Source organism: Grus americana, chromosome Z (assembly GCF_028858705.1).
Source record: "Grus americana isolate bGruAme1 chromosome Z, bGruAme1.mat, whole genome shotgun sequence".
Lineage (NCBI taxonomy): Eukaryota > Metazoa > Chordata > Aves > Gruiformes > Gruidae > Grus > Grus americana.
The window spans coordinates 12,735,794-12,752,689 of NC_072891.1; the positions used below are offsets into that span (position 1 = coordinate 12,735,794).

The window sequence follows — 16,896 nt, forward strand, 5'->3', positions numbered from 1 at the left end:
TGGAGGGACAACACAGCTGAGTGCAAGCAATCCAGGAAATTCCTGGAATGTATCGATGATAACTTTCTCCTCCCAGTGATAGAGGAGCCCATGAGGAGAGGTGCCATGCTGGACCTTGTTCTCACCAATAAGGAGGGCCTGGTAGGGGATGTCAAGCTCAAGGGCAGCCTTGGTTGCAGTGACCATGAAATGGTGGAATTCAGGATCCTCAGGGCAGCGAGGAGGGTGCACAGCAAGCTCACTACCCTGGACTTCAGGAGAGCAGACTTTGGCCTCTTCAGAGATCTGCTTGGTAGAATACCATGGGACAAAGCCCTGGAAGGAAGAGGGGCCCAAGACAGCTGGCTAATATTGAAGGGTCACCTCCTCCAAGCTCAGGAGAGCTGCATCCCAACAAAGAGGAAGTCAGGCAAAAACACCAAGAGGCCTGCATGGATGAACAAGGAGCTCCTGGGCAAAGTCAAACACAAAAAGGAAGCCTACAGAGGGTGGAAGCAAGGGCAGGTAGCCTGGGAGGAATACAGAGAAACTGTCCGAGCAGCCAGGGATCAGGTTAGGAAAGCCAAAGCCCTGATAGAAATTAGTCTGGCCAGGGATGCCAAGCACAACAAGAAAAGCTTCTATAGGTATGTCAGTGATAAAAGGAGGATGAGGAAAAATGTGGGTCCCCTCCGGAATGAAACGGGTGACCTGGTTACCCAGGATAAGGAGAAGGCTGAGGTACTCAATGACTTCTTTGCCTCAGTCTTCACTGGCAAATGCTTGAGCCACACTGCCAAGGTCACACAAGGCAAAGGCAGGGACTGGGAGAATGCAGAACCGCCCACTGTAGGAGAAGATCAGGCTCATGAATATCTAAGGAACCTGAAGGTGCACAAGTCCATGGGACCTGATGAGATGCATCCGTGGGTCCTGAGGGAACTGGCGGATGAAGTGGCCAGGCCACTTGCCATCATATTTGAGAAGTCCCGGCAGTCTGGCAAAGTTCCCGCTGACTGGAAGAGGGGGAACATAACCCCTTTTTTTAAGAAGGGTAAAAAGGAAGACCCAGGGAACTACAGGCTGGTCAGTCTCACCTCCATGCCTGGCAAGATTATGGAGCAGACCCTCCTGGAGACTATGATCAGGCACATGGAAAACAAGGAGGTGATTGGTGACAGCCAACACAGCTTCACTAGGGGCAGATCGTGCCTGACAAATTTGGTGGCCTTCTATGATGGGATTACAGTGTTGGTGGACAAGGGAAGGGCAACTGACATCATCTACCTGGACTTGTGCAAGGCATTTGACACTGTCCCACATGACATCCTTGTCTCTAAATTGGAGAGACATGGATTTGATGGATGGACCACTCGGTGGATAAGGAATTGGCTGGATGGTCGCACTCAAAGAGTTGTGGTCAATGGCTCCATGTCCAAGTGGAGAACGGTGACAAGTGGCGTTCCTCAGGGGTCGGTACTAGGACCAGCGCTGTTCAACCTTTGTCGGCGACACAGACAGTGGGATCGAGTGCACCCTCAGCAAGTTTGCCGACAACACCAAACTGTGTGGTGTGGTCAATACGCCAGAGGAAAGTAATGCCAGCCAGAGGGACCCTGACAGGTTGGAGAGGTGGGCCCGTGCGAACCGCATGAAGTTCAACAAGGCCAAGTGCAAGGTCCTGCACATGGGTCGGCGCAATCCCAAGCACGACTATAGGCTGGGCGAGGAATGGATTGAAAGCAGCCCTGAGGAGAAGGACTTGGGGGTATTGATTGATGAGAAGCTCAACATGAGCCGGCAGTGTGCACTTGCAGCCCAGAAAGCCAACCGTGTCCTGGGCTGCATCAAAAGCAGCGTGACCAGCAGGTTGAGGGAGGTGATCCTGCCCCTCTGCTCTGCTCTTGTGAGACCCCACCTGGAGTACTGCGTCCAGCTCTGGGGGCCCCAGTACAGGAGAGACATGGAGCTGCTGAAGCGAGTTCAGAGGAGGGCCATGAAGTTGATCAGAGGGCTGGAAAGATTGATTTTTTTTTTTTTTTTTTAAGAGTGAACCCACAGTGGAAAGTCCAGGATGAGAAACTGGAAAATGCAGGAAGTGGCTTGCAGGAAACAAATTGGGTTCATCTGTGTAAGGAATTTAAGAAGCTTGGTAAGGCACATCCTGTTTTGATTTGTGAATTGGGGTCATAGTGAAAGTTGAAATATCTTCTTGCGTCATCACCAAAACATGAAGCAATGAGCATTTACGCCCTCTGCATAAAATTTGCTTATCTGTCATCACATCCATGCATGAGCATGCTTTAAATCAATGCTTGTAGAAAGACAAGAGGAAGTGAATCCCACTGACTACAAAGTGAGCTGGCTAGCAAGCCCACAAAGCTCTGACATTTAAAAGCTTACTTTATTTATAAAATACTTGAAGATTTACACTCTTAATTAGCACAACTGTACATTAATTCTAGCTGTGTTAGCTGTTCTTAATTGGAAATTTTCTTCAGATGAGAATAAAAAGAACAATAAGTATTATAAGTAATCTTTCAGAAGTCACACAAGTCAGTTGATTTCCAGGAAACGCAATGGGTCCCTAGCCTGAATTTTGGCTCCTACAATATAATGAAAAGTTTATTTCGAACACAAAACCAGACATTACCCAAGATAAAGAAAAAAAATTAATTCAGAGAAAACTGGGAGACCTGATCTGATTGTAAATAAGCACTTTCCTGTCTGGTAGATGCATTGCTTTTAGCCTTAAAAATGCAGATTTGAATCATGCCTGAGCTGCAGGTACAGGGGTTTTAGTTTCAAACTAAACCTATTAACTGCTGGCACAGTAGGTGACAGAGAGGAGATGGATGGAGGCAAGACTGAAGGTGCTATGGTGTGAGCAAGGGTGGGAAATGCCAAAGGAAGGATGAAGTTGAGGGAACTGTGGTACGGCTGGACAAGTCAACACCATGGGAAATCAGTCTCTATAGTGCTGCTGTTCACAAAATAAATTAACAAATGCACTTCCTAGCTGAACGTTACCTGCCTGCTTTAAGCATCCAGGCATAACATTAAGTGAAGTATCTATTTCATTTTACTGGATCGCTGAGGTAAAGTAGAGAAGCCAAATGCTCACTGGAAATGGAGTAACATGCTGCAGTCAAGCAGCCACATTTTCTGTTCCATGATGAGGTTTCACAGCAGTCCACAATGCAGCAGTATCCAGCATCCCCTGCCCAAACACTTGCCAAAGGGTTAGCAGTCCTCTATCAACCTCTTCTCAGCCTCTGTAACAAGTTTAAAGCTGATACTCTGTAAAGACAAACTTACCTCCCCCGCAAGCCTCTCCAGGAATCAGAACTGTTTGCAGTCTCTACCATGTTCTTCTAGCACAGCCTGAACAACCCCATTTCTGCTCCCTTTGTGTTCGGCATGGAAGTGCCCTCCCCACAAAACTGTTTCTCCAGCTCAAACATCAGCTATCCTCACCTTCTGTGTCCACTCCTTTCCAAGATAATTCTACTATCCCACTAGGGAAGAGTTCTGCCATCCTGCAAGGGCAGCCAAAAAGTATCTGTCACAAGTTAACTTTACTATAAAGCAAGATAAAGGACTCAAGTCCATGACAAGAAGCATTTTGCCTCTCCCACCCCCCCAACTACTAAATTAATCCTGGAAGACCATATGTAGTTCTGTATATAGAATGCTAATTTTAGACTTAAAAGAGTTCACTGAATGGGGGTTGGAACTACATGATCTGTAAGGTCCCTTCCAACACAAACTATTCTACAATTCTATGCTCCATCTCCTCCCTGTTGCAGAAAATGAAGTCCATCCCACATAATTTCTGAGTTTTATGCAAAGCCTAGCTCTTTTCAAGAAAGCACCAGGCAGTAAATACCAGATATCATAGATCCATTTGGGTTGGAAGGGACCTCAAAGATCATCTAGTTCCAACCCCCCTGCCATGGGCAGGGACACCCTCCACTAGACCACATTGCCCAAAGCCCCATCCAACCTGGCCTTGAACACTTCCAGGGATGGGGCATCCACAGCTTCTCTGGGCAACCTGTTCCAGTACCTCACCACCCTCACAGTGAAGAATTTCCTCCTAACATCTAATCTAAATCAACCCTCCTTCAGCTTAAGCCCATTCCCCCTTGTCCTGTCACTACACTCCCTGATAAACAGTCCCTCTCCAGCTTTCCTGCAGGCCCCTTCAGGTACTGGAAGGCTGCACTAAGGTCTCCCCAGAGCCTTCTCTTCTCCAAGCTGAACCACCTAAACTCTCTGAGCCTGTGCTCATAGGAGAGGTGCTCCAGCCCTCTGATCAGCTTCGTGGCCTCCTCTAGACTCTCTCCAACAGCTCCATGTCCTTCTTGTACTGGGGCCCCCAGAGCTGGACACAGTACTCCAGGTGGGGTCTCACAAGAGCAGAGTAGAAGGGCAGTCACCTCCCTTGACCCGTTGATCACGCTGCTTTTGATGTGGCCCAGGTTATGGTTGGCCACACACTGCCATACAAGTGCACACTGCCAGCTCATGTTGAGCTTATCTACCCACACCCCCAAGTCCTTCTCCTCAGGGCTGCTCTCAATATGAAGTTTCCAACTAAAGATTAGAATGAAAGTAACCTTTGGAGTGACAAAACTAACCCATCATAAGACATGTAGAGCAGAAAGTATTCTAGTACCTCCTGAAGAAGTTATGCTTCGATGTTTTGAGCATAAATGGAAAAAGTTAACTGGAGCAAGAGATCAGGAGGCAGAGTTGGCTGTAATTATCTTTATAGAGTACATGTTTGCATTCCAATATGGTGTACATCAATAGCTGAACATTTTCACTAGTGAACACAGTCTTAAATCAAAGCCAAGTGGTCAAAGTACATGCACTGATCTTTAGATGTGGGTGAGGCGGACGCACACCTTGTTACAACATGACCCAGCACTTCGCAGCTGCTGCACGAGCTATTATTGTATAAGACTTCAAGAACAAGCGTCACAGGCTTTGAACAGTCTCAGGGGCATGATTCGTAATTTGTGATTTGCACTAGTGCTGTTTTTGTACAGAAGTTAGTAATTTGTAATCTCTGGAAAAAATCTGAAGTTTTTCATTTGTACTCTGCATATCACTGACCATCTCACAATCCATGCTCAATACACATTCGGTCTGAGAGATACCCCACTATAGCAATTTCAAGAAGTTGCATAGTTTAACATTGTAAGAACAATGTTCCCCCTTGAAATGGGGGAAGTACATTGCTAAGACCAAAATAAACAGTGTTTTTAATAAACCCCCAAATACTGACAATTCAGCAGACACTTTCTACACCATTTTAGTAACCTTCCATTGTCATCCTATTACACTGCATTGAACTTTCCTCTTCCTTAAGCTGACAGCACCCCTCCAGTAAGTACAACCAGGTCAAAACTACACAGCTTCCTCCCTCTAACAGTCTATAAAAACCCAGCATATAACTCAAAAAGCTTTGCCACTGCAGATTGTCAAAAGCGTGCTATGATTTAAAACATCGTTTGCAAAATATGACCCTAAACATACATTCTCATTTCAGGACAAATACATTAAAGTATATTTTATTGACACTCTCCAAACAGCCCACTACACAGAGTTAACAGTATAAAAAAACCAAACTGTAAAGCTTCTAGCTTGCATTCAGTGTAAGAACTTGGAGGTATAAACAGAAGCCTGGAGTAAAAATATTAAGTACATTTCCAATCCCACAGTGCAGAAAACCAGTAACAATGGTATTTACTCTACATTAGAAGTGTTCTCATGTTCATTTCCACATATGTTTCTCTTCCATATAAACTTCTAACTTATGTACAAATAAGATGTCCAACATCTGTTCTTTAATATAAATATGTAATCTTCACAACTGAAACATTATAACAGTTTGATCAAAAGCATAGAAAAATCCATTTAATATTTTTTTCTATGGCAGTGTTTAAAAAACCCTTGAACCCAAATGACCTTAGAATGATAGGTATTTCTTTGCCATAAAAATGCATTGCTCATTCAACATGCAAAGTATTATTGCATACATGAGCCACTTGAACTACAATAATAGAGTCTGAACAACATGTGCTGGACAGCCCATTCTAGCAAGTGCTAGTTGTAAGATCATATGCATCACATAAGAAAGTGTACGTACTATTGTATTTTTAAATAAAACGCTACAAACTCAAGTATTGTCCTCGCACTACTAAGACTTAAGGCAATCGAGAGTTGGGAAGCTTCAGGTTAGCATAGTTGCATTAAGCTGTCCCCCTTTCCCCATTAATACATGTATTTTAACACAGTAACACTTATTTTTAGAGGGCTGCTGATAGTTTTTTGCTATACATATTAATACAACTCAGTGTGAAGTGATTAATCAGTAACCCAGCTTAATATCCCCGATTACACCAACCTGATGTAATTTAAGTAACAGTTTCTCCACAAGTTAAGTTTTCCAGCATGGATTTCTAAATTGGTATGAAAAAAGAGAAAGTATTCAATGTCTACCCTCTCAGTGTAACTGATTTTATAACTTGTATCCATTCTTGAGCTATTCTAGAATTTAAGGGTTCAAAATAGATTTGATAATCAAATAATATTCAGCTTTACAAAGAATGACTATTTGCAGTAAAAATACTTTATATATAAACATACACACAGTAGATCAAAGTCAACAGGCATTTCTTTATGGCTTTTTTCACTGAGGTACTGTTATAACATCCAGCAACAGGATGCAAGTGCTCATATGGTATGAACACCACATTCATAAGCTGTACCACCAACTCATGACAAGTGGCAACAGACTGCAAGTCCAGCTTCACTGCACGATTACAGAAAGAGTTTTCCCTTCTATGTGGAAGGTCTCAGTGCAAGCTATGGAAAGCCTCAAAGGCAACTGGCATAAATGGGAACATCAAAATGAAAGTCTCACTCTGTTAAAAGGAGCAAAAAAATACTCATGGCAAATTAGAATCTCAGTCAGGCCATTTCTTACAATTAACAGCAAACATATGGGACTTAATATCCCAAGGCAGCAAGGGCATATAGCACAGCAGCCACACAATAAGACTTGAAATGTGTAGTTAAGCTCTTGCATCTGATCCTTAAGTTAAGTGCATGCACAGGCTTAGAGCAGTCAAGCTGCTATTTTAACACCACACAAGGTGAAGTGCTGCAAGCCAAAGATGAACACTGTCAGAAAAGATGAGGTTGATAAGCACATGACTTCAGTTGATGCCACAGTAGACAGAAAACCCCTGGTGACCACAACTTTACTCCTCAGCTGTAAAAAGCTTATTTGTGAATGCACATTTAGTTGCACTTTTCCCTGTTTATATTAAATGGGTGGGAAATGCACATCTATTTAACTCCTAGTCACCTTACTTTAGTACTCTTAACATAAGGGGAAGAGGTTTTATGTGATAGTAATTGTTGCTGTGTGTATTTAGTATTCCACCTTTACATCAGAAAATACTGGGGTTTTGTTGTTTGGTGTTTTTTTTCTTTTTTAAAGAAAGTGGCCATATGGCTACTCCAGCTTAGACTTCTGTTCTTATTACACCTATACTAAAAATGTGTTTCTGCAATAAATACTGTTAGAGTGAAACTGAAGTTCAAAATATGCTGTTAATTATGGCAACTAGTTCTTTCCAATCAAGGTGGGTTTTTTTTAACCCCACAAACCCATTAAACAGGCTGCAGATGCTTGAGTGAGTTCCTTATATGAGGATGCAGCACAACATTTAAAATTCAGAGCTTCACCACATACAATTCATACGTTAATTTATATACACTTTATGACATCACCACTTAGATCAACAAATTCGTCATCCCTCTTGACCAAGTCATCTTCATCTTCCAAGTCTTTCCAGGTGCTAGTGGGTAAGGCTGGTTTGACAGACTGTCTCTGAAGTAAAGCAAATGGAAATAAGGATGACAAACGGGGAGAATTTATCAGCATTGGAACAGAATGTACATCTCCAGAAACAGCTTGACTATGCTGTTCATCCATTTTCACCTGCAGGCTTTGCACTTCCTCCATCAAGTCCAAAATCTTGGCAGCTGTAGCTATTGTACCACCACCATGAAGCTGGGCTTCAGGAATCCATCGTAAATACCGTTGTGCCCAGACTTTGATTTCAGGGCCATCAATGCGAGGTAACAGAAGACCGTGATAGTCAACAGGTTTACTATGCCAGCCATCATAAAATTCCCTGAAGGTATTAGGAGGTTCATCTGAAGAATTCATGAACTTGCCAATTCTTTTACCCAGGATGTTTTTAATTAAATGATCTGTTTCCTCCCTGAAAAATCCTCTCTTCGTGGGAGATTTTGTTTGTGTCAATGGCAAAGAAAGTTGCCGTTGATGCTTTAAGAAGAAAGAAAAGAAAAATATTGATGGGACTTTAGAAAACATCTCAAGAGGAAGAAAAGCATAACCTGTATTCAGAAAATACTTACAAGCAAAGTCACTTAAACACAGCCACTGCTTTGCTATATAGTCTAAAACTATTACTCTTCAATGGCTAACACACCAAATACTTCACACAGCATACTTAGTATTCCCAGATACCTTCCCTAAACTCTAACTATAGCAATGAAGTAACACTGAATAAAGCATTTTTCTTTGAAAAACTATGATTCTTCACATACATTCAAGTATTACAGGCTTCCACGTTTAGTTTAAGCTAGCCACATAAATCAAAGAGCACTTGATTTACAAGTTTTTATCTAGTGGTTCCTTATTGCATCCCACTGCGTAAGAGTTCTCTGATTAATGCTGTAGATGATACTGACAGTGTCTCACTCACGAATGCTTTGCACAGAACAGAATTTAACCAACAGGGATATTACACTTGAAAGAGGCTACTCCAAACAAACTTTTCCTACTGAATTTCTGCTACTTTCCAGTAATGAGGTGATCCATCCATAATCTTCCATACTCTAGTTTTTGTTGGTGGTCCCCCTCCAAATGCATACACATGCTCCAATTACACTCAAACAAAATGAGGGAGGCAATTATAAACCTGCTGTGTATTTCAGTTACGTACTCTGTGGAACGACAAAATAAAACTCACTTCAAACATGTCAATGCAACTCACCTGGATGTTAAGTCCCATGAGTTACCACTACACTTGTGCAAAAGTATAAAGAAAAAAAAAAACCCTCTAAGTTCACAGCTATCTACGGCAACTGTAAAACAGTGATTTATAACTGAGGTGGGTGTAAACTATATCCAGATGACTCTCAGGTATACATGTATTTTGTCAATTTAAAAACTCTGCACCAACCCTTCCACTGCGAGTACATTTGAACTATGAGTTGTGCAAAATATTTTTATCATTCAAAAAATAGTTAAGCAGCACATATCTCACTTTGAATCGTGCAGTTTTCCGTTGACTTTTATCTGGTTTTGGCTTCTCTGCATAAAAAGGGTTGTTCAGGAAAGCCTGGGCCTCAGGGTCAAACTGCACAGACCAGTCCCACACAGTGAGAAATCTGAAAGGACCGCTTTGTGTCTTGAGGCTTTCACCGCTCTGCCAAAACAAATAGGTCACAATTAATACTGCTAGAAAGGAATTCTGACCAAGTCAAGGTGAAAGTAAGAAACTGTCTTTTCACAGAAAAGGCCAGAGTTGCAACACCACTCATGATTTCTGTGTATTCAATAGCTGAACATTAGATGTGAGTGGGTACAGACACAAACACTATCTATTATTGTCTGTAACTTCAGACGGTATTTCATTTCGATACTGCAGTCAGACTGTACTAAGCATGCCTTTCACAGTTGAAAACAAGATTAAATAATCTAAGGAAAAAAACAAGTTTGAAAATACTAGAAGTATAAAGTAAGGTAGGAGATAGACACGTGGATTCTTCAAACACATGGGGCATGTTGGGATTGTGGAATAACCTCTCCAAACTTCAAAAGTTAACTGCAGTTATGCAGTGGTACCAGTTTAAATTTTATGATCAATGCTTTATTTATATGCAAGACAGTGATATTCACTCTTATTTTAGGGTCTGTGCAGCCTTGCAGAGGATACTCCCATTGCTTCCAGCTTCTTAGGCTAGAGAAAAGCATGAATCAAACATAAATCAACATTTAGGAAATAGCAGGATATTCCTCTCAGGTTAAGGAGCTCCATTTTCATTGGAGAGCAATAAACATGAAGCCATAGTTACACATTAGAAGTAATATCTTTGAGTTGTTTTCCTTTTGTCATCATGAACTCCTAAGTCATGAACTTGACTCCTTACACCCAAAGTTGCACTTATTCATGCTTCAAGGCACCACCCTTCAAATAAGTATGGAAAAACATGCTGCTAGGGAATAATTCTGAGTGTTTCAAACCTTCTTGGTCAAACCTGTTCAACGCACTGCATCCAAAAAATAACAAAAGCTTACCGAATTAGTGTCTTTTTGATGTTGTGAGTTGAAGAAGAAAGTGCTAAAAATAGGCACATAGAGGCTGTCTGACAAGACAGTTAAGTAAGTTTCTGTGAACTCAAATGCTGGAGGATACTGTTGTACTAACTGCCAAACACAATTTAGCAGGAGCAGAAAAACAGGAGCCTAAGAAGAGAAAATATTACATTAGTCTCAGGAAAAAAAAAATGTTCTACCACGCAGACTATTTTTATAGTATTTAGTGTCTCCAAATACAAATCTTAAGGAAAGCAATCTGGTTAACTACGGAACTGCTGCGTATAACTTTGGCTGAACTCTGAAGAAGTATCCTCTGAGCTACCCTTGGCCAGCTGTTGACAGAAGAGATGAACACTTTTTAACCTGAGTTTGCACACATTAACTTGCTATGGAAGTTGCTGCTATGCAGCCTTTTAAACTTGGCAAAGCAAAACTAGTTTATATCAATTCTTGATCAGAACTAGTCAGTTTACACTTATTTCCATTCTGTATAGCAATCTGATCTATTCCCAAAATATAAACAAAAAGGAAGAGGTGAGACTGCAACATTTAGCAAGACAGCATAAAGTTAAATTCTAGATGCGACAAGAACAGGCAATTCACTTGTGTTATTTCTATGGACACTACTACCGCCTAACACAGTTTAAAAGGACATGAGATACAGGTCTTTCAAAAGACTCCAAGACTAAATGCAAAATTTTACATTTGTTCTCTTTATAACACTGCTGAACTCTAAACAGCAAAAATAGCGACACTGTACAAAACATCAACCCATAAAACAAAACAAAATTAAAGATCCTCAAAGTAATTGGAACTTCCGGACTGACATCTAAATCGCTTCTTATGCCAAGTAAACTTTTAAGTAGTAAGGAAAGTAATAAAAAACTCATACCTCCTCTTTGTCACTTTTATGTAAGTGGTTACAACGATCCAAAAAGCCATGTCCTCCAATTACCCACTCCTTCTGAATAAGGCTCTGAAACCCTGACTTTGTTCTGCTGTATGAATCCATCATCACTTGAACCAGACTAGAGATTACACAGCAGAGATCAGTAGCACTCTCTTCTACAGAAGAGAACAGAAACCACATTGTCTAAGCTATTCCTAAAACTTTGCGTAAGAAAGCAAAGTACTGCTAGCTTCACATAAACAAAATTGTATTTCAAGATCAGAGAAGTACACAATTTCTTGCAAGTGTTGTAGCATAAGACAAAGTTAATCCATGTTTCCAATACTTCCCTTTGTAAAAAGGTAAGATTTCCTGTACACTTATACTAGGATAATACTTTGACAATAAAACCTGCAAAAATCAAGCTTTTATATGCCCTTCAGTATCCACAATGCACACACTGTCCCTTCTTCTCTATGCTACCAGGCCAGCTATCTGCCCTTATCCTTCCTATCCTATATGCATCTTTTCACAAGGTGTGAAATTGCCTCCTCATGCAACATGCATTCTTCACTCTTCAGGTGCCTTCTAGAAACACCTCTTCCCCATGCTAGGTTTCTCAAATGGCAGTGTGTGGAAAAAAACAACTAAATTACTAATCCAAAAATAGCTTAATGGTTAACATTAAGTTTGGTTTTCCATGTGATTACATTACTCAATGTAGGAAAACAAACAGCTCAAGATGTGTACAATAAGCATATTCTTTCATGTATTTTTAATAAAGAGACTACAGAGTATTCAGTGTGTATCTAGAACATAAAAACATCCTTTTAGAAAGTTTTCATGCTCTGTGTTCTTTGTGTAGGTGCGTCCCTCCACCCCCTTAAAGTACAGCAAAAGGTTTACGAGACCTTTAATAAAATAAGAAACAGGAATGCATGAACAAAAGGTAGCATGACTCTCTTGCCAATTTATCAGCAGCTTTCTCATGCACAACACATTTCCCTGAGCCTAGAACTATGTTTACCATGTTTTTTTCAACTATAGGAAGCATTTCCAGGAGTGAGATTTAGGTGTCTGGTACTTTTGAGTGCTCTATGAATTTTACCAGCCTCTACCATAATTATAAACTTACAGCTTAAGTGACATCTAAAGAAATTCAAAGAAATTTAAAAAACAAAAAAATATAATCTCATTAAATTCTTACCTATAAGGAGAACGTTTGTATGCTGTCTTTCCAGACACTCAGCAACTTCTATTGCTTTCTTCAAGACTCGCCTGTTGTGGTACAGGAAGATATAAATGAACATATTCATACCATTTTTACAATTCAGTTTCTTACATTAGTTTCTCCTAAAAGGGGTTAGAATGTCATATTACTGAAACTTGACTAGTGCTTTAAAACAACGAAAACCATGCTCAACTTGTGTAAATGAAGAACCGTTTAGCCTCAAAAGCAATCTTTCAAGAGGTATCTTTATTTGGCCATTAGTCATGCATTTCCAGTTGTTATGTTTGTACATGTGTAATACAATACTCTATTCTGGATCAACAGCAGCCACCACACACAACCTAAAGTATTACAATTGCTAGAAGCCAGATCTTTATCCTGTCAACATCACCACACTTACGTTCTACTACACACTACATTTCTCCCATAATCTGGTTTTAAGAGGCAGAAGGAAGGATCAGCAATCAGATCTTGTAAACATGCAGACAAAATTTATTCAGAGATTATCACTAAACAAGTAAGACTGAGTGGAATTAAAGATCACAAAACCAGAAGTAACACTGTTGGTTTCTAGACCTAACTCTTCATAAAATTGGTTATTTTCAGAAAAAGTGTGCACACAAATTAGGATTCTTGCAACTGCTTAGGTCACTAATAGAAGCTGACAGTTTATTTTGTAAGTGTGGCGTTGTCAGATTCTTTGTTCTAGCACCTAGAATAGCTAAGAAGGCATTCCTACTAACTGCAAGAGCCAAGAACAGGCTGATCCAGGAAACAACTGGATCCAAGTAGGGAAATGACCAGTCTCAAAACAACATAAGAATAGGAACTTGGGCTGGCATTTATTTTAAGCTACTTGTAATCTTGGTTATGTCAATGCATTTCCCAACATACAATCTTCACTAGAACATCTAATTCATCATACATTTAAATTCCGGATTAAGGAATGAATAACTATCAATATTTATTGATTGTTATCAGGACTAGAAAGAACTGAAGCTGACTGCAGAAGACTGCAGCAGCACTTCATGGTAACAAGCTGATCACACAATAAACTGGCAGACAATAGAGTTAGCACGAAGTAACACTGAAAACAAAAAAACCCTCAACATTGCACTATAACAAGCCTTAAGTTAGCCAACACCATTCCAACACTTACTCACTGTGGACTGCTGAGAGAAGAAAAAAGAACTTGAGGAACAATCAGGAGAGGAAGGGGACAAAACTGAGAACAACTGTCATTTTATAAATCTTTGGTGGGCTAACATCTTGAACACTGCAGTTCATCCCGTCCTAAAGGATATTACAGAAGTAGAAAGTACAGAGAAGAACGGCAAGGCTAGTCAGAGACACATCATGCAAGAAACAAATAGGATTCTTCAGTTTGGAAAGAAGGTGACTAAGTGCAGGAGAGAAATTACTGCATCTATAGTTTTAATAGGTTTGCTGGAAGAGTTGTAATTGGAATGATCTGCTGCTTCTCACATCCTTTAATGTGGGAGGCTTAACACAAGCCTGCACTGTAAAAATACTGTCTCACTTATTTCTCTTGTAGAAATAAGATATATAAATGGGACCATGAGTCTGTCTTAATTTTCTTTCCTACCAGAGATGAAGAATGTCATCATATTTCAAGAAACTAGCTAGAAAAGCCACTATTAAAGCATTTAACAACAATTTGAAACCCAGAAAGTTAGATATAGCAAACCTGATTATCTCTAGCCAGTTTGTGTTCTCCAGTAATGAAAACCATTTCACATCAGTTGCCCAGAAGTCTGTACTGTTATCTGCAAAAAAAACAAAACCAAAAACTGGTTAGTTCACATATATGTAGTGCTAATTAACAGCCATCCATTGTATTACTCTTATGTTATAAACTGTTATAGAACAGCCAATACTAAGGAATCAGTAAATCCTCATCACTGTTAAAGTTAACAACTTATAACTAAATGAGGAAGTGAAGTAGTCCTACAAACAACCGTCAAGTTTTATAGCACCACAAGCTTTTAGAAAAAAATTGCTGTAGGTTCATAGCAACCAAACCAAATAAATAAATCTGTTGACAAAATGGGAAAGGAAAAAGAGACTGAGTTGAATCAGAGGAGATGGTTCTAAGTTCCAGTTGCCTTGACTCTAAAGCATGATCCATATAAAGATTAATAGGGAGGCTGGATTTTGAAAGCCATTACAATTGGAGCCAAAAACACAAGTGGGTTTTAGGGGGGTTACACAAATTCATGGGATGTAAGACTATATCTGAAAAAGGTTTTAAACAGTTTTCACTGCAACTGAAGAGGCATTAAAATACATCAAAAAGGGAATAGTTAAGACACAAGGAGGCCAAGTACAATACCACAAAGTCATTAAACTTAGGAATTTCACTAGGATTTTTGTAGTTGGTTAAATGCAACCTAAACCTCTATTGCTTTTATTTCTACCAAAGTCAGTATTCAGAAACTGGAAAGCTCTTGTAAGCTGGTATGGTCAATTAAAATCAGAATAAATTACCTTTCCTGCATAAGAGACAAATGTTGAAGCCCAAGGTCTGTGACAGTTCTATTAAGAAACAACTGAGATACACCACACCTCCCTCCTTCCCTACTCTCCCTTTGATAGCTTCAATCCTGCATGTTTCTGTATAACTTCATTTCACCTCCTAAAGTCTCTCCATATGCTTCCAATGTTTACCTACAACACATACTCACTTCTGTCTTGTTTTCTGCAGCTTGCATCTATGATCCTCACGTGCACAGGCATTTATTTATTTTGTTCCTGTAGCTGTTCTGCTTCCATGTCTGCTTGTGCCCCTCATTCTGTTCATTACACATTTAAAATAAAAATAAAAATCTTTCTTTCCCCGAGTCATTTCACCCTGGCTATAGAAACTAGTTCTCCACAAAATAGGCATTAGAATGCATCTTCAAGCTCCCTAGTCAGTTCTGTTCACAGATGTAGTTTTCTCCAATTTTTTTCTGATTAACATCTTCAAATTCGCATCAAGCCTTTACGTAGGATACCCTTTAAAGCATGTACATTACAGTACTTCAAGTAAGACACCCTTTACTCCCCAGTTCACCCTCTTTCCATCTGAATTCTAGAATATTCCCTTGTACCCAAATCTCATGTTCCATTTAGTCTGTCATCACTATTTGAAAAAACTGTCCATTCTGAATCAAGGCAAATTTATAGTACTAATTTCTAGTCCTTTGAAACCACCCAAAAATCATGATACCAAGGAAAAGGGATTTCTGTCTTTTTTCCTGTAGAAATAACAGGCTTTCATCTATAGCACTAACATTTACATTCCATACTGAAGCTTTCTTTACCTTTCTTACACCATGGATAGCATAGAAGAGTTTTACTCCAGAAAGGTAAGTAACCACATTAAGTGTGGCTGGCTGTTTGTTTTGTTCAATCATGCTCAACCACAATTAGACTCAACCACTTCTATGCAGGCCTCTACAAACAATTGCTTGGTCTGGCAGTTCTTGCCCCCCAAAGTAATCTCCAAGTCAAAACTGGAACTTATTTTCAAAGGCACAGCAACACATTTGCAGTTTGTTTTACCTCTTAATCAAGGTATTTTGCTTAATAATATCACAATCGAGAGCAAGCTTTCCCTTCCTCCCTATCTTCCAGGACAATGAGGAAATACTCCACTAGGATTTGAGAACTGAAGTATTCAAAATCTCATTTAATGTATGTGGGGAAATGGTATACAATGAGACTTGTGAGCAGTCTAGCAAAACCAGGATCTGCCTTTGCAACATTTCAGATAAGAGGAATAATTTAAGAGGATTCAAGCTTTCCCCATTAAAATCCTCTTTCAAGCAGCTGCCTAATATTGTGGTTTCTGCTTTGCTTAATTAGGATTTTTATAACTGAAACTTGAGCTTGGGCATGTGTTCAGGAAATTTAAGTTATGTAAGTGGAAGTTATGTAAATCAAATTAGGCATGTTTAGAACAAAAATAATGGTTAATGTGTTCACACTTTGAAAAACAGTAGTAAGGTAGTCTGTTCCTATAAGATCTTAATACTGCAAGAAGTTACCTGAACAGTTATCTCAGACTGCTACTGCATAGTGCTATATTCAGTGAGTTACAGTCTACTAACAAAGATTATTTAAAAAGCTGTAAGCCAAAAACATTTACTGGAATTCAGTTTTAACATATTCCCTTTTGCTTCAAGTAATATAAGACAATTATACAATTATACCACTGAAACATGCAATATTTCCTGAGAGATGCTGAATGACTTAAATTCAAGCTTTGGCCTTTTTCTACAGAAGCGTAAGTTACCAGAAACTACATAAAAAAATAGGTAATTGGTTTTAGCTCCTAAGATTCACTGTGGATTTGAC

At 39.8% G+C, this 16,896-nt stretch overlaps 1 protein-coding gene across 2 annotated transcripts in view; it reads right to left on the minus strand.

Moving 5' to 3' along the window:
- Positions 1-4,739: 4,739 nt before the first annotated feature.
- Positions 4,740-16,896, minus strand: part of MTMR12 (myotubularin related protein 12) — a 35,195-nt gene continuing 23,038 nt past the window's right edge. For both annotated transcript variants that reach the window (XM_054809997.1, XM_054809998.1), the window contains exons 11-16: positions 14,243-14,321; positions 12,511-12,581; positions 11,307-11,479; positions 10,394-10,561; positions 9,360-9,521; positions 4,740-8,353 (exon numbers count right to left, since the gene is read on the minus strand). In XM_054809997.1, the coding sequence (XP_054665972.1) occupies positions 7,769-8,353; positions 9,360-9,521; positions 10,394-10,561; positions 11,307-11,479; positions 12,511-12,581; positions 14,243-14,321 (1,238 nt within the window). In that variant the 3' untranslated portion in view covers positions 4,740-7,768. The remainder of the gene's footprint in view (positions 8,354-9,359; positions 9,522-10,393; positions 10,562-11,306; positions 11,480-12,510; positions 12,582-14,242; positions 14,322-16,896) is intronic.